Source organism: Dama dama, chromosome 23, assembly GCF_033118175.1.
Source record: "Dama dama isolate Ldn47 chromosome 23, ASM3311817v1, whole genome shotgun sequence".
Lineage (NCBI taxonomy): Eukaryota > Metazoa > Chordata > Mammalia > Artiodactyla > Cervidae > Dama > Dama dama.
Genome location: NC_083703.1, coordinates 71185646 through 71211467, shown reverse-complemented (window position 1 = coordinate 71211467; position 25822 = coordinate 71185646). Strand labels below are relative to the sequence as shown.

The following is a 25822-nucleotide window of genomic DNA, read 5'->3' as shown; positions in this document are numbered from 1 at the left end:
GGAGGTTAGGGAGAGACTGTGGCCTCACCCAGCCTGTTGACTCCTAGCCTTATACTGGTCCCATCTTCCCTTGCCCCTGAGATCCATTCAGTGACCAAGTCCTGTTCAGTCTTCTAGTCCCTCTGACTCTGCCTATCCAACCCCATGGTCCTCATCTTGGTCCAGACGTCCATCATCATCTCCTCTCAGTAATGGACACAACTTCCCATTGACTGTAGTCTCTCTCCTTCAGACCCATTCAGCCAGTACTCAAGAGGAGTGTCCAAAGAGACCACATGTCTATGTCACACCACCACTTACAAAGCCTCGGGCTTCTCAGGAAGCCCTTCCTGATCTGGCCGCCACTGACCTCTCAAATCACCTTGCTGCTGTTCCCCGACTCTCATCTGTGTTGCAGAGGATGTGTCCCCATCTCCTCTCATCTCTGGGAAGGCTCCCTTCTCCCCAGGTGCCTGTCAGACTCTCCCATCGTTTCATGTCATGACTTGACTCCTCCAGGAAGCCTTCCCTCCCCTGTTCCATCTGATCTACTCCTTGAGTTAGTTTTCTTGGGCTGCTGTAACTAACAACCACAAAGTTATTTAGCAGCTTAAAAAACAACAACAACAACACATAGTTATTGTCTTAAAGATAAGGAAGCCAAAATGGGTCAACAGGGTTGCATTTCCTTTGGCTCTGCTGCTGCTGCTAAGTCGCTTCAGTCATGTCCACCTCTGTGCGACCCCATAGACGACAGCTCACCAGGCTCCCCGGTCCCTGGGATTCTCCAGGCAAGAACACTGGAGTGGGTTGCCATTTCCTTCTCCAATGCATGAAAGTGGAAAGTGAAAGTGAAGTCGCTCAGTCATGTCCGACTCTTGGCAACCCCATGGACTGCAGCCCACCAGGCTCCTCTGTCCATGGGATTTTCCAGGCAAGAGTACTAGAGTGGGGTGCCATTGGGGAGAATCATTCCCTTGTCTTTCCCGTTTCTAGAGACCACCTGCATTCTTTAACTCGTGGTCCTTCCTCCGTGTTCGGCTGTGCAACCTCTTTCAGTTTCTCTCTGAATCTGTTTCTTCTGTCTTCTTATTTCACATATGGAGTTCTTTGTGATTACGTCAGGCCTGTCTGGCTATTCCAAGATCCTCTCCCCACTCAAAATCTTTAACTCAATCACATCCTCAAAGGCAATTCTACTATGTAAAGTACTGGAGATTAGGACTCCTCCCTAGCATACAGAAGTGTAGACTTGGATGTCTTTGGAACTCAGAGATCCAAATAGGCGAAGGCACAAGTTTCCTCCACCCTGTTCTCCATAGCCAGGCTGTTGGGCAAAGGATGGCAGTCTGCATACCCTGGATTGCTCTAGGACAAGAAGCTGCTGCAGTGTGGCCTCTGATTCTGAAGATGTAGAGTCCAGGCTCTCCTAGGCCCCTCTCTGGGGGAGATAGACTCTCGAGTCATACTTTCTTAGGACTCTTGATTAGCAGGCGAGGACAGAAAAGGCCCTTCTAGAGTGATGATTCGGCTCTTAATTTTGGGACGTGACCCAGCCAAGAGTCCTCTCAAAAATGTCAAGGCTCTGGTGAGGACAGTGGAGCCAGGAGCAGACTGAGTGTCGAGTGTTGCAGATCACAAACTCTCTCCTGGTGCTAAGTCGTTACTGGATTATGCATTTTTAAATGAATTCATTGGCTGCAGCACGGCCGTGTGAAGTAGACCGAGGCTGAGCTCTAAATGTACTTACTTTGGAAGAGCTGGCAGGAGTAACACTGAGAGGACTGTGGCCCCTTTTCATCCTGACACAGCGAGGGGAATGCCTTTAATGGGATCTTTGTGTCTCTCTGTGGGGGGCGTGAAATGGGGGCACCAGCTGTTTCCCACCGACTGCTGACTGACTCCATGGACTCCTGGCTGGGAGGAGGAAGATAATAGCAGCTAACACAGCGTACTTGTTATGTGCTAGGACTATTACAAGGGTTTTGAATGCAATACCTTACCTAATCCTCATAGCACCCTCCATGGGGGAGGTATTATTATTGCCCCCATTTTACAGATGAGGAAACTGATGTGCAGAGAGGTTAAGTAACTTGCCCCAGCTTTTGTAATGTTTAAAAAAAATTTATTCATTTATCTTAAATGGAGGATAATTACTTTACAACATTGTGATGGTTTTTGCCAAACATCAACATGAATCGGCCATAGGCATACATGTGTCCCCTCCCCATCCCAGCCCCCAGGTTGTCACAGAGCACCGACTTTGGGTTCCCTGTGTCATGCATCAAACTCACCCTTGTTATCTATTTTACATATGGTTATGTATATGTGATGGACAGGGAGGCCTGGCGTGCTGTGGTTCGTGGGGTCACAAAGAGTCGGACATGACTGAGCAACTGAACTGAACTGAACTGAATGAATATGTTTCAGTGCTATAATAAACACATGAAAAAATGCTCAGTATCACTCATTATTAGAGAAATGCAGATCAAAACCACAGTGAGGTATCATCTCACACCGGTCAGAACACCCATCATCACAAAGCCTATAAACAGTAAGTGCTGGAGAGGGTGTGGAGAAAAGGGAACCCTCTTAAAAATGTTGGTAGGAATGCAAACTGATACAACTACTCTGGAGAACAGTGTGGAGATTCCTTTAAAGACTAGGAATAAAACTATCATAACATCTTAATGGGAATTTCTCCAAACTGAGAATATCCCGAGAGACAGGGGTTTGCAAATAGTTTATTTGGAATTTGAGGGGAACACTGGTTGAGTGGAGGGGAAATGAGACAGGAAAAGAAGGAAGGCACCAACCTAGTATGTCCAGTGACCTCATGAGAAAAGGGAAATTTGGACAGAGAGACACAGACAGAGGGAGAAGGCCATGTACAGATGGAGGCAGAGGTGGAGGGATACATCTCCAAGCCAAAGAAGATCAAGATCAAACACTAGAATCAAGGCACCAGAGAGGCTTCCTTGGAGTCTTTGGAGGGAGCAGGTCACCTTTGACCCCCTGGTTTCAGACTTCTCAGCTCTAGAACTGGGAGGCTATACATGTTTTAAGCCTCCCAGTTTGTGGTGTCTAACTGCAGAAGTCCTAGGAAATCAGGATACTTGTCCTTGACTACAGGGAAGCTGCTTGACTGAGGGGCAATGCCTGCACCCCTAAACAGCCCACATCCAATTAATAACATGGGGAGACAAAAGGTTGCCCCCCTTGCTTCAGTGAGGAGCCGTGAAGTTATGCATTTTCTGTCCCAGAGCACCTCTGGGATGAGGATGGCCTAGTCTTTAGACAAAATCACATCCTGGCTCCCTGGTCCACCTTCTTCTGAGAACTTTCCCCCAGTTAGTCACTGCACAGAATCCTTGTCTCAAGCTCTGCTTCTGGGAGCCTAGGCTAAGGCACCCTGCAGCACGGAGCTCACAGCCAGGAGAGTGTCCTAGAGGACGGCTCGCTCTTTTTCTCTCCCGGATGTCCATTCATATTTTTATCTGTAGAACCAGCATGTTTTTTAATTTTATTTTTTATTTACCTGTACTTGATTTACAATGATGTGTTAGTTTCAGATGTACAGCAAAGTGATTCAGTTATACACACAAACACACATATTATTTTTTAATGGATCATTTAATTATGATACCATTTTGCTTTATTTATTTATTTATTTATTTATTTATTTTTACTTTTTGATCACACTACATGGAATGTGGGATCATAATTCTCTGACCAGGGATTGAAACCCACACCCCCTGCATTGGAAGCATAAAATTTTAATCGCTGGACCACCAGGGAAGTCCCTATATACATATATGTGTGTGTGTGTGTGTGTGTGTGTGTGTATTCTTTTTTAGATTCTTTTCCCTTATAGGTCATTATTAATACAAAAGATTAAGTAGAGTTCACTCTGTTGTACAGTAGTTCCTTGTTGGTTATCTATTTTATATACAGTAGTGTGTATATGTTAACCCCAGTCTCTTAATTTATCCCCTTCTTCTTTAGTACACATGTGTGTGTTTTCAATGTCTGTGGGTCTAGTTCTGTGTTATATATAAGTTCATTTGTTTAAAAAAAATAAGATCACTTGTTAAAAAAATTAATATATTTATTTTAATTGGAGGCTAATTACTTTGCAATATTGTGGTGGTTTTTGCCATACATTGACGTGAATCAGACAAGAAAAGTGAGATGATAAAAAGGGGAGACTGTTCCAGCAGAGGCACCAGCACAGGCAAGAGCACCTCCTGCGACCTCTGTATCCCTTGTGAGGGGAGCTCAGTAGTCAGGGAACCTGGAGAGGTTGGGAGAGGTCAGCTCTCTTGGAGGCCTGGTGTGACATTCTGGTGGACAGCAGGTAGAGAAAGACTGTATTTCAAAGTACTTTCTCACCATTAAAACTCCTCACTACTTGTGTGAACACCGTAGACTGTACTCCTTACCCCTGGAGATAAGCTTCAAGCTGAGTCTTAGCTCATGTTAGGGATTTCTGCATCTGGCAGTTAGGGCTAATGTCTTTCCATGTATCTTCCATATCTGTGGTTCCGAGATAGTTGACTGTTATTGCTGCCAAGTTAACAAAGTACCAACTGGCTAGTTACCATATCTGGCTTCTTCTCACCAAAACTACTCCTCTATGACCTTGAAAGAGAAATCATTTCATCTTCCTCAATTGTGGGGATCCTAGTAGTAGTAGACAGTATAATGCAGTGATTACAAGCCCTGCTCTGGGATCTTCCTAAGTTTGAAACCTGGTTCCTTTTCTTACTAGCCTTGTGATTGTGAGCCATTAACCTCCTTAAGCTTTAGGGTTTTTAAAATTAGTTTATACAATGGGATTGCTAATATCCCCTGCCTGAAGAATGTGCCAGGATTAAATAAGATGCTGCATATAAAGTTATTAGCACAGTGCCTGGCACACAGTGAATCCTAAGTGAGCACTTTCACTCTGCTGAACTCACAGGCTGTGGATCTGAAATAGAAGCACACTTTTTATATTAACACTTACAGCACATAGAGGGTTGGTGCAGTGTTGAGGACAAGGGGCAGACTTTGGAAAGGCCTGGGTTTGCACCTGGTTCTGCTCATTCACTGTGTGAGATGAGGAAGGTTACCTAAAGTGGCCGAGCCTTCGTCTCCTCACTTGTAAGATGTGTGCTGTGTGGGGCACTAGAGGAAAATGAATGAGGAAACAGGTAGAGTGCTGTAAAATATTAGTTGCTATGATTAGAGGACCTTTCAGAAGTCAAGTCTCAGCTTGCAGTGGAGGTGTCTGAGCCATGCCAAAAGCAGGCATGATTTCTCCTTATTAGGAGCTATGGGGGGAGAACTGGCTTGGCAGAGGGACACGGATGTGGTTCTTGATTCTTGTTACCTGTTGTCTGGGCAGATGAGAGGGGAGATTGACTGTTAAATACTCCTGGTGGTGGAGAGCACAGAATCCCAACAGAGGTCACACTGGTTAGAAAAGTTCAACATGTAAAAACACTTATTTAATATGCTTATCTTTGCAATAAACACTCAATTCAGGTTTATTAGAGGACGTTTGTAGAGACACACACAAAAAAGAAAACAAGACTGATTTCCCCACAATCCTAAGGAAAACATCAACATTTGGCATATTTCTACCTAGACATTTTAATAGGCATAGGTAGATGGGATTTTTTTGTTTTCCTTTCATTTAGTTAAAATTGGGCTTTTGTACCTTTGGAGAGTCTTGTCTAAGGAGAAACTTCCATGGAAATTTTTCATGTCCAGTTTCAGAATAATTGCCAGAGCAAACCATTCATAGTGCAATTGCTTACATTTAAGCACAATCTAAATGCCACTGGGATTTCTGTCTTTTTTTAAAGTTTAGGTTTTGTCTTGGTTTGGCCTGGCGTGAGGCAGTGGTTCCCTTCTAGACTTTTACCTGAGAAAGAAGAGTCTTGTGTTAGTAATCATCCCATGGGACTGATCGTTTTACTGCCCCAGTTTCTCCATCTTAGAGGTCATGATTTCAGCTCACCCCAGTGTGGACTGTGATCTATCATCAAGTAATTTTTCTGTAAGGTAGTGTATACAGATAATACATCTTCTGCATTTTTCAGAATCTAAACTTGTCTATCTATTGGCTTTGCCAGTGTACCACAACTTAGTTGTCTATAAACATCTTGGGATATGAAATATCCTCTTAAAATCTTGTGAGTGGAATGCAGACCCCCTCAGTACGACTTCTTGGCTGCAATCCTGGTTCTTTAAATTACTAACCGTTTGATGTTGGGCACGTTACTTAATCTGCATCTCTTTCTTCTGTTCAGAAAAATGTGAATCATAATATTATCTATTCCTAGAGTTGCTGTGAAGATTAAATGAGTTAATTCTTTAAGGCACTAAGGACAGTGACAGGTTCATCAAGACTGTGCATCATTCATTAACTGCCACTGCTGTTGTTTGTAGTTATGATTGCTGTTATCACCGTCTCTTATATTCCTGTGTTTCAAACTGAAATGATGAAGTATGGGAACTGATTTTTCAGTCTTTTTGTTTTGTATTGATGAAGATCTGTTTCTGTCTAGAGGGAATGTTCTGTCTAGAGGGAATGCTTGAGGGAATTTTTCTTTAGTCTGGTATTTCAAAATATTGCCAGCATGTTCTTAAATTTGAGTCTCATCATTGATTATTCCTACATCATTCATTATTCCTACAACCCGCTGTGCTCTTCATAGTCTGCAAATTCAGACCTTCATTTAGTTCAAAAAATTTTTCTTTAGCTATGTCTTTGATTATTGTTCTGTTCCAGGCATTTGATGTCTTCTCCCAAACATATTAATTTCTTAGGTTGGATGTCCATCCACTGTTCTCTATAACACTTTCTTTCTCTTTGTCTTGCCACCCCGACCTCTTATTTTGGGAAAACTTATCCAATATTTTCTCTGTCCATTTAAACAAGTCATTAAATATTTATTGCACATTGGCCATAAATTAAGGTTAGACACAAAGACTAATTCTAGTCGACAGCTACTGCTAGATTGGATGCTATATCTACTTATTCTGCCTTCTACTTGGGGACCCATGGGCCAGAGATGAATGAGAAGGTGCAGCCTCCTGCTGGCAACACAGTCAAGGTAGAGTCAGTAAACATATCCACATAGAACCCCTATGGTCCTTGGCAGAAAATTCAGATATTTTTATAATTTGAACCATCTTTCGTGCTAAGGATGAAAATATTGAGAGCCAAAAAAAGAAAAAAATTGAGAGCCACCAAGACTGGGTGGTGTGTCCAGGGTCACGGAGCTAACTAGTAGTGGAAGACAAAGAAAGACTCAGGCCCTGGCCCCAAACTCGAGTTTCTTCTCCTCTTTGATCTTCCATGCCTTATTTGATACAAAAGTGTTGCATGCTGATTGGTAGGAAAACTAACCAGCATGATGCTTTTGAAATATCTACTGGGTGCCTAGCCTTGCGGTGTACACAACAGGCATTATGAAGCAGAATTGAAAAGAAAAATGGACACGGTTTGGTTCACAGCAAAAGAAACGATGTTCCAGTTGGGAAAAACGGCATGTGTGCAAGTGTGGATGTGGCAGTGATAAAATAGTCTCTGGGTATATGTGGCATGTTGACGGGTGGGGCAGAATAGGGTGTTCCCATGGACTCATATGCTTCAGTAAATGCAGTGCAATTAGAAAGGTGACCAGGAGGGAGGCAGAGGGTGATAGTGTCAGAAGCCAATTTATATTCACCTTAAACATGTCTAAGAGCTCACTTCAATCTTAGTAGTATTCAGTTTTTCTCAAAATATTTGATTTCTGTCAGGAGCAGACAATACACACGCGCAAAGCTTGCTCTCCAGCTATTTGAAGCACTTCTGCTCTCTGTAGGAATTTCTAGGGAGTCAAACTGTTACAAGTGCTCACAGCGGGGAAGAGGAAGACAGAATTGGTCTGGAGATTGCTGCCTGAGGATGAAGCAGAATTGCATTAAGGGGTCACTTCACCACCTACCTCTTGAAGGAGAGCCTTGACCGGTCGGGGGCAATTGCTGCCTAGGCCTCAGGGATGATGGCTCCTGGGGTTCTTGTTCTCAAAGTGCGTTGATTCCTGGCTGGAGGGAGGTTGGTACCATCTCCCAACCCAGATCTCATCTTCCTGAAAACCAGGCTCCCTCCCTGTTGATTTTGTTCCAACCTTTGTCAGCAAGGAATATCATCAGATGTCAAACACTTACTCCTGGCTTTGCACAGTTGATGGTGAGGGGCCAGGTATAGAGAGGTATTAGTCATTTCATATGTGAAAAGACTCGTGAAAACACCAATAACAGAGGCCTCATGGACACTGAATCTGCTGGCACCTTGATCTTGGACTTCTCGGCCTCCAGAACTGTGGGAAATAAATGTTGTTTAAGCTGCCCAATCTATGGTATTTTGTTATAGCAGCCCAAACACCTAAGACAGCTTCTGCGGAAGATTTCTACGTAAGATATAACATTAAATGGGCAGAGTCATGTTTTTTTCCTTTAAATATTTTAGCCCAACTGTTGAATCTATGAATGTGTTGTGTGGGTCATGGTCATGGGAACCTAGACATTTACCGGGCTTGGTCTGGTGGAAATATTAGCATCTTTATAATCACCAAGTATTTGGGAGCCCGGAAGCACTAGATCTATGACCCCTACATCAAGTTCCATTTTCTTACATGGTTGTGCTCCCAGGCTTTAGCTCCTACAACAAAGGGTGGCTTCAGGGTCCCCGAGAAGTATCAGCTCTTAGGGCCATGTGGGCTGTCAGGAGAATCTCTGTGGATTTCTTTTATTCTCAGCATTGAATCTTCAAGAATTCATGCAAGGTCTTCAAAAAGGTTCATGAATTCCTGAAATGATGTACAAAACTTTAGGCAGTATGCTTGTATACATTTTCCTGAGAAGAGTCTAGAATTTCTCGCATTTCCATAGCATCTGGTGTATCCCCCAAAGTTAAAGACTACTTGTATAGACTTGTTTTAATGATCTTTCTGGTTATCTGCTTCAGCATCTCAAGGATAGAAGGAGAAAACCATAGGCAGAAATGCCACCTGGGCCCTGAGTTCTCAAGCTGTCTACACCTCCTTCTAGCTTCATGGGCTCTCCCTGGTTCTTGGTTTCCTGTCTGATGACTCTGGTGGTTGGATTAGATGACATCATAGAATTCTTGCAGTGTCTGGCTGAATAGCTCATCTCAGAGAGGAAAACTAAAACAATCACAGTCTTTCTGTGTATTATTTAAAAAGGCAGTACCTACCAAAAAAAAAAAAAAAAATCATTCCTGCTTTTTTTTCTCTTTGATCCACTAGTTCATGTGCCTTCTAAGGAATGCCAATTATAAATCAATAAATTACTAAAAACAGAAAGAACAAAAGAACAATCTGATGGCTTCTTGGCATCAGATACAGGAAACACTGGGATGTACTTTGTGATATATTCTTGAGTGATCACAGGTAAGGACAAGTCTGCACATGGACATGTAAACTAGTGTGACATTTGAGATGGATGCATTTATATACTTGAGGGAATGTTTGTTACTATACTTGCACCTACCATCAGAAATACATGAAAAGAGACTAAGCATTTGGAGAGACTGATACTTGATTTTCTTTCTGGCAGTCAGCAATTTACTGCTAATACCTAAAGTAGGAGAGTAGAAACTAGGGTGGGAAGTCCATGGAGGAGAACTTATTGTAATCCCTTGCTCAAGCCTTAAAGTATTGAAGTCTGCTGATCTTCATTCTGTCCAGGGCCTGTCTGTGAATAATTTTACTAAGAAATTGGGCAGAGTCATCACAGAGCTACAAAAATATCACCCTTGGGGCCTCATTGGAGACTGATGGGAACTCTGGAGAGTAGATAATGGTGATCAAAGGGTCTATATATTTAAAATGCACAAAGGATGAGCCCAGAAATTATCTGCCTGCCAACTTAACTTCTTTACCTGGAACAAATTATCCAAAAATCAATTTTCAAACATCTTTGAGATAACAAGACATTGAGTAATAACCTCCATGGCTTTGTAAAGAAAAGCATCTAGCTTGACTAATCTGCTTAGTTTCCTCCTCTGACCAAATGGCAGGCTATAATAGTAGCAATTTGAACTTGTCCCTGAAGATCTGCTTCAAGTCACACTGAGAAAATGTTGTCCATCTTTGCTTCATAGTGGTTGTTCTCTTTCTGGAGAATTTTCATTGCTAGATAATTAATTAGAAAGAAAACACTGAATAAGACCTATCTTCCCAAAGCTCCCACCTGAGTTCCAAACTGAAACTGATACCTGCCTTAATAGCCCAGCGGCCCTCCAAAAGTTCTTGAACATAGCTTTGGTGTACTCCATCCCAAATGCCTTCCCCACCCTTACTTCCTAGTTCTACACCAGGAATCACTAACTTATTCATACCCTTGGACAGATAATCCACTTCCTGAAAGTTGGTCCTAAGAAAATATAAGACAAGAGGGACTGGAATCATTTGCACAAAGATGTTTGTTGCAGCATTATTTACCTTTGCAAAACTTGAAACTACTCATGTGCCCAGTAATCAGAGCATAATTACTGTAATTATCTGATGCACTGTTCTATCACTACTAAAGACAGTGGTGGTAAAATCCACATAGTATATCAACAAAGTCCTTTAGTTGTAATAAATGAGGGAAGAAAACAAAATCTTCTTTGAATCTTTGAATCTACACACAAAAATGACTTAAGTACATGAATAGAAATTGGAATGGAACATGAAGATATAAAAATGACAGTTATATTGGGTGGTAAGGAGAGGGATTGTTTTCTCTTTCTAATCTCTTCTTTATTGTTGTTCCACTGCTGATTTTTGCTACAAATAAAAGCAAATATACCCACACTGGTTTGTAGACAGAGGGTATCGAGAGATAAACAGCCTTCCAAAGGGAGAGCTGGTGTTGGAAGGCAAGCTGATGGGGGTTCCCTTTTGCCTTACCTGCTCCACTCTCTTGGCTTAGTGATATGATCACCTGAGATATGATCTCAGGTTTTTAATCCACCAAAATGGAGGTGCTAATATCCCAAGAATGACACTAATAATGCAAATGAAATTTTCTGGTAAATAAGTATAAAGCAATTGTTAATTTCTGCAGCTTTGCCAGTGAGCTAAAAATTGCCAGGGAGAGGCCACCGTTAGTGCCTGTTGAAATTCTAGTCTATTTAGCTGGAGTAATAGAACTTAGTAGAAGAGAGGTGGCAATGCATAGGAGATCCAAAATAGCTCAGCATGACTTTTCCCTTGACCCTTGATTTCCCACTGGCATCACTGTGATCATGACCCTCTCTCTGTGGAGGAAGTTGTTAGGACTGTGGAAGAAGAAGTTGAACTCCCATTACGCCATCATCCTTTTGCTAATTCAGCTCCTATCACCATTCCACAGATCATCCACTAACAATCTGTGTGTTCCTATAAAAGAAGTGTTTATAAACCCCTGACTCCCATGGGTTTTGAACCAAACTCTGATTTAGTAAAGGCTGGTTCTCATTTGAGGATAGAAAACAGAATATTAACCCAGGAAGCTTTGCAGTCTTCAGGAAAAATCTTTTCCTCACAATGACCTTCTTTCTTTCCTTTCTTTAAATGAAGGCATTTTGATGAAAGTGTTAGTCGTTCAGTTGTGTCCAACTCTTTGTGAGCCCATAGACTGTAGCCCACCAGGCTCCTCTCTCCATGGAATTCTCCAGGCAGAAATACTGGAGTGGGTTGCCATTCCCTTCTCCAGGGAATCTTCCCAACCCAGGGATCGAACCTGGGTCTCCTGAATTGCAGGCAGATTCTTTATCATCTGAGCCACCAGAGAAGATTGATTGAAGAAGAAGTATTGATTCAGGTATTTACATATAATTATTTAATTAACTTAATTGATTCTGGGTTATTGTCTACGGCTGTATGGAATTCTGTCCTTTGTCCTCACATGTTTGGAGTCCATTCTGTAAACCATTTGGGTCTGACATCCTTTGCTGATTCCTGTCTTTCAGAGCCTCCCACGCCCATCGCCCCTCCAGAGCTGCTGGCCGTGGGGGCCACCTACCTGTGGATTAAGCCAAATGCCAACTCTATCATTGGAGATGGCCCCATCATCCTGAAGGAGGTGGAGTACCGCACCACGACAGGCACCTGGGCGGAGACCCACATCGTTGACTCTCCCAACTACAAACTGTGGCATCTGGACCCCGATGTGGAGTATGAGATCCGAGTGCTGCTCACGCGACCAGGAGAAGGGGGCACGGGACCACCAGGGCCTCCCCTCACCACCAGAACCAAGTGTGCAGGTAGGACTCTTCTGCCTGACTCTGTTTTGAGATGTGCAGTTGCTGTGAGTGATGTTACTCTTGAAGTTGTGATAGTCATTCCTCAACTTCTTTGATATGAGTGTGCATCCTGTTGGGGTAAAAAACAGTATTTGGTTTTGCCTTTGAGGTTCTGGAGGCATCTCTGGGGCCCTCCTGGCTTCACCTGTGAGTCTAAGAATCACCTAATTCTAGCTCTAGTCTAGCCTCTCTAGTCCTGGAGAGTTTCCTGGATTGGACAGTATTTCCTGGGACACTGGTTCTTTCTCCCCAAATACTCCTGGGACCTTTGGAGTATGTGAGGCTTCCTCCTGCTGACAGCACCTCTGAGGACTCCTGGTTCTGTCTTTGAGTGGTCCTGATCTTGTTTCTTTGAGGGCTCCTGGCTGTGTCCCTGAAGGGTCCAGCTCCGATTTTATCTCTGGAGGCTCCTGGCTCTGACTATGTGACTTGAGGCTTCACTTGGTCTGTGTCTCTGAGTGCTTCTGATTCATCTTGCATATCCTGTGTCTTTCTGATTTTAGTTTTGTCCCCGGGCCGGGCTTGTGATCCGAGTGAGCTCTTGGTTTTAACAATGTCCTTGAGAGCTCCTAGTTCTAGTTCAGCCTGGGGTGCTCCTGGTGCCTTCTGGTTCTGAAAGCATCTCTCAGTGGATTCTGGAAATGCCTTCATCCCTCAGAGCCTCCTGCCTCTGTGTCCCTTGGGGGCTACTGGCATCTACTAGGAGCCTGGGTTGGAATGGTCTGTCCAGAGGTCCTCTGAATTCTGAATCCCTGCAGCCTCCTGGCTCAGTGTTTCCTTCAGCCAGGCTCTGACAGTTTCTCTGAAGTTCCTGGTGACGCTCAAGAGTTTGCTGACTAGAACTGTGTCTGATAGAGTTCTTTGTATCCAACCATACCCCCAAGAATCTAGGCTTCTGTGCTGTTACTAATAAGGGGAGCTAGCTAGGATTATACCCCTGATTTGTACCCTTAGATGTTCTGACTTCGAATGCAACTCAAGAAATTAAAAGGACTGAGTGTTACTGTGGGATTTTTTTGTTTTTGTAAATCATATTATTTATTTTATTTTTAAGTAACCATTCGATATAAGTACTTTTATCTCATATATAAATGAAAGAATCAAGACAACATTTTTAAACATTTTATCCAGAGTCATAGAATTAGCCAGCAGCGCACTCAGGGTTTGCACTAAGGTTTTCTGACTCAAATGCCCCTGATCATTGGTCACACATTGGTAAATATATAGAGAGAGCTGTGTGCCATCAGTTTGGTATATAGAGCTGGAGGTGCTCCAGTGGAGGACCAGTGATGTGGCAACATGAGCCATTGACTTCTGAGGGGGAAGGAATCCCTTCTGCCTTCTGGGTGGGGAGTGAAGGACCCATCAGTACAGTGATTTCCATGGGACAGAAAGACAAATAAAACAGTTAGGCTATAGTGCAACATAATGTTTGCCTAAAAATCGTTGCACTGTTCACAGTTACACAATAAAAGCTTCCAGGTTCATGGAAAAGTGGGGCAGGCTCACACCTTTCATTAGTGACAGACCCAAAAGAGAGGAACCTAGTAAAAATGGCAGCACAGCTGTACTTACACATGTTGATCTGTATGCACGTGTACAATCGCACAACTGTAACACAAATGGCGCATTACCTTGAAACGTCCTGAAGTTTGCTTGTGGGAGTGGGTGTCAGAAAGGCCGCAGTCCATGAGCTACTGGAAGGCGGTGGAGGAGGACTGTCTGAAAGTGGTGGTAAGTTGATCCACGTGTGGATCAACATGGCTTGTAAAACACACAGTGAACAGACGGAGCAGGGAGGTATTAGAGGCAGGCGTGTCTGGTGTGTTCCTATGTGGTTCAGTCCAACTGAGTGCAGTTTTCTGCTCTGCTGGTGTTTCTGTATACAACATCACACATAGCCAATGTGAAATTCCTGTTATACTCACATTGTTCCCTAATGTGTCAATCATGTTGGGGAACATTTGCATTTTGGAAACAAGTGTTATAGCAGAATTGACTGTAACCACTTTAGTGCCTCTTGGTCCCCTGGAGAAGGGTATGGCGACCCACTCCAGTACTCTTGCCTGGAAAATCCCATGGACAGAGGAGCCTGGCGGGCTACAGTCTATAGGGCTGCAAAGAGTCCAGCGTGACTGAAACGGCTGAACAGCAGCAGCAGTGCCTCTTGGTAGCGTGTAACCCAAAGTTGGTGAGTACTTCTATTGCTTGGAATATTCCTTTGAGTGTTATTGAACCACTATGATGAGTGGAGACACCATTTTCTTGATTGGTTTCAAAAACCAATCGTTGGTAGAATTCCTCATTGAAACCTGATTATAAAACTTACTACTTTAAAAAGACATAAGGATATGTTATTAAACCAGGTAATGCCTTATCTCAGCTTTGCAATTCAGTATTCATCCATAAAAATAATTGATTTGATCCTGCCAATGAGAGTTTTTTTTCTTTCTACAGGGTTTCCAGGGGTTTTGATCTTTATAAATGATATTCAGAGTACTTTAGCAGCCCCCGTGGACTTATTTGCTGATGATCATATAATACATTTTGAAATTCAATTGCAAGATGATCATCTCAATAAAAATTTACAATCTATTGCAAACTGTTGCCACGGCTGTGTAATGGATTTTACATGTTGAAAACACAATTGTCTGACTATCACTATAAAAATTATGAGTTGAAAACGCTGTTTGTGGTTTTATATTTCAAAAATGTTGGTGTTTAAGTAAGTTATGCCTGAAATCTTGAATAACCCACATTTTACAAAATGTGTCATCAAAAAGGTAATCTTCTTTTCCACAATTGCTGCTGATAGTAGAATGTTCTTTGCCTCATAATTAATTTTTAAAAGAATTCTAGGGCTGATATCCATTTGTAGAGACTGCTTATTGAGGTTGGTAGTCTGAGTTTTTTCCTCCCTTTCTTTCTTCTATTATTAATCACACTGGAAATGTACTCATTATTTTACAAAACAGAAAATGAGAGAGTGTGGAGTGTGGAAGGTATAATTTCTACCCAGAGGAATTTACAGACTGGGTTAAGATTCCAACAAAACAGCAAAAAGAGTAAAACATAAAGTCTGCTATTGAAATAGTGAACTTTGTGGAGAAAAACAAGTTTGATGTGGAAAGAGCAATGCTGTTACATTGATCTAGAGTAGTGGTTTTCAAAGTTTTGTCCCTGGACCCACGTCATTGGCATTGCTAGGGGACTTGTTAGGAATGCAAATTCTCAGGCCGTGTCCCCTGACCTAGTGAATCAGAAATTCTGGGGGTGGAGCCCAGAAATCTGTGCTGCAGGGAGCTCTTTGAGTGAAGCTGTTGCACGCGCACGTTTAAGAACCACTGATACAGTGACACACCCAGATACCACTTTGGTAGTACAGCCATCGTATTCTTTGATCCTTGAGGCAGTTCTCAGAGGTCGATGGAAAAATACTGAGGCACAGAATCATCAGACAAAACTCGCAGATCAGTTATGTTCTTATAGCTAAATCTCTTGACCTAAGGAATTGCCCGTCACAGGGTTTGATGGAGGTTCCTCTACACATGTGGGTGAGACTGAGTAATAAAGAGACTGGTAACTATGGAGACAAGCTGAGAATGAACAGCCACCATGCACAGCCGCTATAGTCTTGCTCATCGCACATCTACTGGGTCCCTTCCATGTGCCAAACTCAGTGCTAGGTACTGGTGGCAGCGGCTTGCAACTGGAAGCCACAAGCTCAGGTATCCAGAAGATGCCAGGGACCCAAATTCAGCAAGGGCAGGTGGTAGTGTATTCTGGTTCTGCCAGATTTGCCAGGTTACTAGGTAGATTCATGGAGGCACTGGGAACAGGTTCCAATTCTTCAGGCAAGAGTTAGCCATTAAACTGGAGCCTGGATAGATGTATCATACAGGAATCTGGGAACGGGAGGATAAGAGAAGAGAGCCACAGATGACACTCCAAGGCTCAAATGCCTGGGAAATGAGTAATGGAGCTGTTTTCTGAGGTGGAAAGCACAAAAGATTATTTAGGGTCAAGAAAGCCAGCCCACGTTTGGCTATGTTGTGTCTGAGGTGAAGCTGTAAGCAGGCGATGACAGATGTTAGTCTGGAGCTCAGAGAGACCAGCAGGTTCCCTCTTTTTCTTCTATGAGAACTACCTGATTGCACCTGGATTTCAAAGCCAAAAGGACTTCTTTGTACCAATGAAAGCAATTTAAGTCTCTTTCTTCATGCTATTCTCTTGAGATGCCTCATTCATTTATTTTTCAAGTCATCATTTTGTTCTGCTCAGTTTACTCATTCACCATCTTTTCTGAGATACAGGCCTGGAGAGCAAAGATGATAATGTACATCAAAGTGCTCTGAAAAGCTCAAAATGCTCATCAGATGCCTGTAATGAAACAAGTCATTATTTTTGGCTATTATTATTATGGGTGCTATGATTATGAATCATGATATCAAAACAGGAAGCCTTACTTGTCCACTTCTCTGGGTTGACTGGTGTTTGGGAGGGTCGGTCATCCCCCGTGATGTTGTGTTTCATCATCCCATGGGAAATACCATTTTGGAACATGATGATCATGTTGTAGCCTGGACTCTCAGAGGTTTTCTGGTCTAGAATAGCAGGTGGTTTTCTCTGGCACATCCACAACAGCAGATAACCAGTAATCGGAGTTGGGCCCCAGAAGGGCTCTCTCTTGTCCATATCAGCCTCATCTTGAATGCCATCTCTGATGAGATGCTCATGTTCTCCCATGGAAGACCAGGCTACTGCTGGGAATCCGGGGTAGTTACTATTATTCAGTACCCAGTGTTAGCCTGGTTATTGTTAAACTCTGGATGGGATCCTATATAGGAGCAGAGAGCATCCATTAGGTTGAAAGAGTAGGGACAGTAGGCAGGCTGTTCTCATCAACTGTCTTGAGTCCTCAAGGAGAATCAAGGGCATTGGCATTGAGGATGGGGCCCAAGGTCAATAAGTGGGAAGGTAGGTGAGAAAATATGAGGTGCACACATTGAACTGATCCAAGCTGGCCCTGCATCTTTTCTGCAGGTACCACTGTTAATGGCCTGAGCACTTGCCTGTTGATGTCTTAAAATCATCACCCAGCATCACACGGAAGAGACTCTCCCTCATTTTTACCAAAATCTGCCTCCACGCAACACTCACTCACAGTTTCTGATCATTTTCTCAGGTGGCATTTCCCCCCTTATCTCAAAAACAGGTCTTCGGCAACCTGAAGTCGTCTGTCTCATGCTCCAGAAATCTCTTTCCCCCAAAGCCCTTCTTGAACCAGACCTGAGGCAGCTCTCTTCACATGAGAGTTATGGTATCACACATCAACCACCCAGCAAGCCAAGTGATCACACATCCTCTGAGATTGCTTACTCTCAGAAATCAAAGGGCCCTTGCCTGGGAATCCACTTCATCGTGGTCTCAGAGGGTTCAGGCTAAGTGAAAAGTGACTTGATATAGCCAGACATGTGACTGTATGAGATGAGCTGCTGATTTGGAGGGCCCTCTCCCTATTACCTCCACCGGAGGGTTGATTGCACATTATATTTTATTTACATATTTATGGGTTTCTACTTGAAATGATATGTGTCTCCCTCTCTCTTTTCTCTAAGGGGATAAAAAAGAGAAATTCCAATTGCTGGACTCAATGAAGTGAGAGTAGTCATTAGAATTTAGTGAAAAGAATAAAGGGCTTTAGAGCTAAAAAGATTCTGATTTTGATTTCAGGCTGGCACTTGCTAGCTGGATGAGCACGGGTAAATTATTTCTGTCGGTGCCTCAGTTTCTTTTCGTCCATTTGCAAAAGATGACACTTAGACTGTTTTTTTTTTTTTTTGTGGAGCTTCAGTGAGACAGTTCTTCTGCCTAGCAGAGAACCCAGGGTGGAGAAGCCCCTTTTAACAAATATTTAAATATTTAGAAATAATCTCAGGCCTGAGCAGATTTCCTCACTGTAGCATGATGGACTCTGCTGGAAGGGATTTCTCTAGTTGCTATTCTCTGTACTTTCTCAGCAGTGGATTCCTGCAGAAGCTCTGGTGAGTGGTTGTGCAGGTCTTCTGGGGTCTTTGATGATGGCTTCAGGACCCTGAAGGGGGCTGCAGTGGTACCTATTGATGGGGATGGGAATTGTCACTTTATAGTTCTGTCTCTAGTCTTAAGGGAGAGAAGCATGTTTTCTAGACCCTTCTCTCTTTTGGGAGGCCAAGGCTAGTATGAATGAGGCTTTGCAAATAGGGAATGGAGGCAAGACCTGACCCTCTGCAATGAGTATCTTCGGGTGGATGTGTTTTTAGTCTAGGGCAGAATGTAGGGATATAAAAAGAGGGAAAGACGAATGCAGGGTCTAGAAAATAGAACAGAGTTTTGTGAGGCTGTTTTTTTCATTTCTACAAGCCTCAGTTTCACTCTCTATAAGACGGGGGTAGCATCACCTGGCATAAATTTTAGGGCTCTGAATTAGAATTTACATGGGGACTTCCTTCTGAGCAGGATGGTAGTATGAGCACAAAAACATCTGACTCCATCTCTGCATTGCCAAGATCCTGGTGGGAAGATCCGTAAATTTTAGGGAAACACAGCAGAATTAGTCAACAGAAGTCCGATCACCATTGTACCCAGAATCAAAGCAAAGTCTAAAGACCAAGGAGCTCTTTAACAGCGTGAGAAACCAAGGGAGGGGTCTGCCATGCAGGTCACCTTGTGCTCAAAGGGACCCTGCTGCCAGAGCAGTGCAGGCCGTCCCAGACTGAGGGCAGCCACAGAAGGGGAACTCCGACCACCTCTTCTTCACAACGATGGAGAAGGGGTGCTGCCTCTTCCTTCACGTCCCCTCCCTCCTTTGGCTGCCTCCGCTGCTTTGCCACTTCCTTCCTTCCCTGGAGTGTGGGACTCCGGAGAGAGTTCTCTCCACGAGGATGATGAAAGGGTCGGCCTGCTCTCCCTGCATGTGGTTCAGGAGCTGCTGCGGGAGCCAGGGCGTGTTGCAGAGGAGCCAGCATCTGCTGGGGCTCATCAGGTGGACTCATCCACGTCCTCTTCCTGCAGAGCTTCTTCCCTCCTGCCCACCACACCCCGTTTCTGTGAGTGGTTACCTCAGACCCACCTATCATTTGGCTGAGGGAAGAGGAGGAGAAAAGAGAGTTTTCTTCCTTTCCACCTGCAAGGCATAGCCTTAGAGGTTCTCCTCCCAACCTGGATGCCCCGAGTCTCCTCACTGGATGCCCTGAGCGTGGTATTGGAGTGAAGAGCAAGGGTCCAGTTGGACACCTCTTAGCAGTCCCTGGAGGGGACATCTGGAAGCCTCTTAACTGTTCTTTCTAGAATGTGGCAGCGCTTACTCTTCTTGATTTTTTAGCCTTAGGTAAAGTTCCAAAAAGCCCTATGACACATCCTGTTACGTGTAGATTTTTCTGCCAACCTCTGCTCCCTAGAGCAGCAGTCCCTACCCTTTTTTAGCACCAGGGACGGGTTTCGTGGAAGATAGTTTTTTTCCATGGGCTGGAGCAGAGAGGATGGTTTCAGGATAACTCAAATGCATTCCATTTATTGTGCACTTTATTTCTTTTATTATTTTGTTGTGATATGTAATGAAATGACTATACAACTCACTGTAATACAGAATCCATGGGACCCCGAGCTTATTTCTTTGTACCTAGATCACATGCACAGTTCCCAGTAGGGTTCACACTCCTATGAGATTCTCACGTCATGATCTGACAGGAGACAGCGCTCAGGAAATAGTGTGAGCAATGGGGGGCAGCTGAAAATACAGGTGAAGCTTCAAATGCATGCCCACTACTCACCTCCTGCTGTGGAGCCTGGTTCCTAACAGTACTGGTACTGGTCTGTGGCCTGGGGGTTAAGGACCCCTGCCCTAGAGAACTGGGGCCACCTGGGGGGTGAAGTCAGCAAACCTACCCTGGTCAACACTCCTGCATCCCTCCTTAACCTTGAAGGATGAGTTTGAAGAAAAAGTGAGCCACAGAGAGAGGTATTAATGATATAAGCTAACAGTGTTTTTTGTTTGTTTATTAAGCTAGCTGGATTAAAGACATAGCCCCCAAATATATTAAAATTGGATATCAGCCATTCCTGTATCTGTGGAAATCTTGAAATAACAACACAAAGAAAATGGATGATTATAGTAATGAAAACAGCTGCTACCCAGCTTGAGTATCTACCATACTCGAGGCCTGTTGTACTAAGCTTGTTATGAGTACTATTTTACTTGTAATTCTTGCAGCAACCTAGTGGGGTGTGTATAATTTCCTCCACTGACTGGAAGGTAAGTGACTCACCCAAGGCCATATACCTGCCCAAGTGGCCCAGTTGGGAATTGAACTTTTAATTACATAGTTGTGAAGCTCCAGATCCTTCTCCTATTACCCCTGAAACCCAGCGGCTAAATTATGAAAGCATAAGGCACCATGACCAGAAATGCACTGATGAAAAAAGTTGAATATTAGAAAAACTATTGGTCTAATGCTTCGTATCGGTGGGTCAAAAGATGAAAACCATCATATCTTCTCCAGAGAGACTGAAAAGTAATTTGAAAAAATTCAGCCTTCATTACCGATCAGAATTCTTAGTAAGCTAGGGATGGAAAGGCACTTTCTTATTTCTAGCAGAAAATGTTCTTATAGCCTCAAAGCCTAAGAGAATAAATGAAACAAACAAAAAAAAGCTATTAGAACTACTAAGAGATTTCAGTATTATGGTCAGACACAAAGCAAATAAACAAAAATCAATAGCTATATGCCAGTAATCACCATTATAAAAAAAATAAAATGTATCCTATTCTCAAGTGCAATTAAAATATAAATACTTAGGAGTAAACCAAGAGATGTTCAGAAACTATATGAAACCACACACACTTATAAACTTTATTGAGGAAGATAAAACAAGACCTGAATAAATGGAGAGAGATATATCATGTTGCTGGATTAGCAGATTTAATACTGTGAAAATATCAATTCTCCCCAAATTAATTTATGGGTTTAATACAATTGCAATCAAAGTCCTAATGAGATTCTTTCTGGAACTTGACAAAGTGATTTCAAAATTGATCTGAAAGAAGATATAAGAAAAAGTACTGAAGAACACTTTGAATAAGTGGTAGTTTGGGAGGAGGACTTCAGTGTGAAATATCTGTGTTTATTATAGCTATAATAATTAAAGCCCAGAAAATATTCTAGCATAGAGTGACACAGGCTTTCAAAGTTTATATGAATGGACAATTGCTTAACACATAGTATATTTATAATTGGTTAATAATTTGGAATTGAAATAGAAGGCATTGCAAAGATATCATGATATGCTAAATAAATTCTGGATCGATTAAAAAGTTAAAAGCAGAAAAAGGCAAGAACCAGAAGGAACTAAAGACAATGTTGTTCTGTACGAGGAGGGACTTAACAGTTCATTAAAAGGAAATGCATACACTACTGAGTGATGGTTTACACATTTACTATGTAAAAAGGGAAGAAAAAGATCTTCATGCTATGCTAACAAAATTCAGAAAGCAAATAGGTGAACTGGATATGGGGAAATATATGACAAAGTAGAGAAAATAGGGATATATTCTTACACATAAGAGCTCTAGCAAGTCAATAAAAATGTCATCATGCTGATTTTTTAAAAGGGCTAAAAGGTATCAATAGGTAATTGCCAGACAAAATATGAATGGTGAAAACAAATTTAAAATGTCCAGTGTCACACATAATCAAATAAATGCATTTTAACCTATAAGATTACCAAAATATGTGTACTTTTGAGTGATAATAACCAGCAATGGCAGGAGGATTGAAGCAGGAATTTAGCCAATGGGTTAGTTAACTGGCACAACATTATTTGAGGACAGTTTATTCATTTTTTTCCTAATGAACTAATCACAGCCGCTCTAAAAGAGTTGTATACATAGAGGTCATCACTACATTATTTACAAGGGCTGCTGCTAAGTCACTTCAGTCATGTTCGACTCTGTGCGACCCCATGGATGGCAGCCCTCCAGGCTCCACTGTCCCTGGGATTTTCCAGGCAAGAACACTGGAGTGGGTTTCCATTTCCTTCTCCAATATTTATAAGGGCAAAAACTTGGAAATCACTTAACTGCCCCTAAGTAAATTTTTATGCATATGCACGATGAAATTCTACACAGGTATCACAAACCATGGTTTCATGGAATATCTAATCGCATAGGTCAGTGTTCATGCTATTAGTTAAAAAAATAACAGCTTACGAAACCACATGTGTAATTACTGTCCCAATTTTTTGAAATATAAATACACAGGCCATGTCTCAGCTGGTGCCAGTTTGTCAGAGCTTTAAAGTACTGAGCAGAAACCCCCATTCATGGTCCTGCACATGGTTTGATCCTGCCCCCAAGACACCCGGAGATTCCCAAGCCAGAACATGTGACCCCTGTTTCCATTGTCTGCCCTCAGTTCCAGAACATCACTGTTTCTTCTGGCTGTGAAACTGGCCCTTCTCTACCACTGTCCCAAAGCTGCATGAACACAAGACTGTTTTCTGCAGCAGCACATCTCTCTTGATGCTTGGGGGTGGGGTAGGGGGCACAGACAAGGGATTGCACTGCTGTGCTACCTAGCAAACAACTCAAAGTCCTTTCGCAGCCTCAAGGGTCCTTTCAGTCAGCAAGGATTCTCCCCCCGCCCCCCCCCACTCCCTTTTCTTCTCATCTCTTTCCTACAGGTGTTACAAAGTCTTTTTTTTCATTCCCAGAGCAATTTCCAACTTCAGGTTCAGTCCCCTCTTTGCACATCTTTTGAATTGGGGTGAACATTAAAGGCGAGTCAAGGGAGACTAGCTAAGAGATCTTAACTGAGATCAAAGCCTTTCTTTCAATGAAAATGACCCTCCCTTAAAAAATCTATTGTCTAGGTACACTCCTGTGCACACACAGACAACATATACAATATATATGGCATATATTTTACATATATAGGAGTATATATGTATATATGTGTGTGTATGTATGAGATATTGTGGGTCACTGTAAATGTTTTCTTTGTTTTGCTATGTTACATAAAACTAAACAGCATAAAAGTAGGTTTCCCCCTTAAAGTCAAATTTGAATGGGAAAGATTGTTATACGTTTTAAAACACTCTTGTATAAATGTGAGAGGTTATTTTTATCATAGTTAGTAAATCATTGACATTCTTGGAAGGTGCAGGAACAGTTGTGCATTTGCTGAGCCCTGGGATGCAAACCAAGCTTTATGTTTGGCTCAGATGGAGAAGGGGAAAGTCAGATGAGGGGGTCTGCCTAAGCTCCATCTGAGTTGGAATCCAGGTTCTGCACTTACAATGCTAGGCAGCTTTGGGCAATTTGCTTAACTTCTCTGAGCCAGTTTACCCATCTGTTAAATGGGGATGATACTGCTTATCTTATTGGATAGAAATAAAGGTTATCAGGATTAATGATGGCTGTTATTGTGCTGACTCTGCTTGCAGCCCCACAAGGAAGGTACCTGTAACCATCAGCGCCATCACTACCAAAGCTTAGAGAGGTTAAGTGCTTTGTTTCAAGTCATGAAGCTTATTGGAAGTGACCGAGGTTAGAGTCTATCAAGTTTGACTCTCATCCTTGCTCTTAACCCACCTGGCTAAATAACTAAGTCCTGCACAATGCCTAGAATTTAGTAGGTGTTTAGTAAATTGGAACTTTGGGCAGTTTAAGAGATCCTAGAAGCTCTCTTTTTCTCTCTCTGCCCAGGCCCTCCTTACCAGTAAATCCCAAGATCTTCACTACAATGAGTCCAAGGGGCAAAGGGTAGACACTTGCTGCATTCCAGCAGGGATCTGGGAGGGCTGACAATTTCAAGAGCTTGTTGTGCACCCTCAGCCAAAATTATATCAGAACCAGAGGAATCCCAGGGTGTCTTGCCCATCACTGGCATTCTGGAATGTAGAAGTCTCACTGCACTAAGAATGGGGGAGTCTGTGCATCAGTGAGCAGAGACTTGTCTTGAACAGAGTGTCAATCAGCGGTGGTTTCTAAGTCACCCCCACTGCTGGCTTGACCCTCAGTCATTCTGAGATTCTTAAGGGGAGCTGTGGCAGGAGCTAAGAGAGGGGGCGTTGGAAGGTCTGTGGGGACCTACCAGAGAGTAGATGTCCATCCACCGTTGCCATATGGATTTCCCTAGCAGGGGATGTCTGAAATCATTAGAAGCAGATAACTCTTCCAGCGAATCCTTTTCCAGTTGGACCCAGGGCTAAAAGCAGGTACAGTTGCTGCTACTACTATGATATGGAGGAAAGGAAAGTCAGATGAGGGCTCTGCCTCCTGCTCCATCTGAGTTGGAATCCAGGTTCTGCACTAAGGATGCTAGACAGCTTCGGCAGTTTGCCATTCTTACTTCTTTGTCCTCTTTATCTTTACACTTGAAAAAAATTAAGCAGCATCAACAGCAAAGCAAATTTTTGAAAACAGAAAATATATCTCCTACACCAATTAACTTTTTTTGCTAGTGCATATTCCCTTTCAATCACTGACCCATTCTTATGTAATTACGCTCCAGGTCCTGTTTATAGTCTCCTGTCACTCAACACCATGATGTCAATATTTTATATGTTCTTAAGGAATTTTCAATACTGTTTTAATGGCTCCATAATGTCCTGTAGAGTCTAACTGCCAAAATTTGCTTAACAGTTCCTGTATTGCTGGATATTTGGGTGTTTCCAAAATGTCACCAACTCTCTGCTTTGTAACCTTCTGTTTGAATGATCCTCTAGGCTGAATTTCAAGGAGTGAGGTATTAAAAAGGTAGAGACATCCTTATGGCTTTTGCTACATTTCACAGATTGCTTTCAGTGAAATAATTATGCTATTTTTTAATGATATGAGCACTTTTAGTGTAACCTTGACAAAATTATATACTACCGTTTTTTAAAAATTTGCCAATTTCATAAGCATAAAGTGATATTTTAAGTCTGCTTTAATTCATGTCTACCTACAACCTCCACTCTGTATTCTCTCTGCCTTGCTCGCATGTGCCAGCTGCCATGCTAGTCTTTTTTATATTCCTCAAGTCTTTTTTTCTCTTCAGAAACATCACGGCCATCCTCTTTCCTGCCTCGGGGCCTTCGCCCAAGCTGTTCCCTCTTCCTGGAACTCTCTCCCCGCTCACGTTCTTCATCCTCCTCCTTTCCATTTCCCTTTGAAGGTCACTTCATAGAGAGACCTTGCTTGACACCCCTAAACTAGTCTCCTTCCCACTCCCCTTTCGAACCACGTATGACACTGTTCACAGAACTTAACCCGGTTTGTGATGATCTGACCACGTGTTTGCTGCATGCTCGTCTGTTAGACCTTGCGCGCCCCGGACGCTGCCTTCAGCAGTTCCCTGGTCACTAGTGCCGGGAATCATGCCTGCCACGCAGGAGGCAATCAATAAGTCAGTGTCGAATGCATGGATGTTGCGGAGATGTCCCTGCCGCCCAGCAGACAATTTAGAAAATCAGAAAAATACCTGAACAAAA

General features: G+C 42.8%; 1 protein-coding gene across 1 annotated transcript in view; it reads left to right on the top strand.

Moving 5' to 3' along the window:
- The window catches only part of PTPRT (protein tyrosine phosphatase receptor type T), a 787366-nt gene that overhangs the window by 195134 nt on the left and 566410 nt on the right, over window positions 1-25822 (top strand). Inside the window, exon 6 of the mRNA XM_061125699.1 lies at window positions 11978-12271. Coding sequence (XP_060981682.1) covers window positions 11978-12271 — 294 coding nt within the window. The remainder of the gene's footprint in view (window positions 1-11977; window positions 12272-25822) is intronic.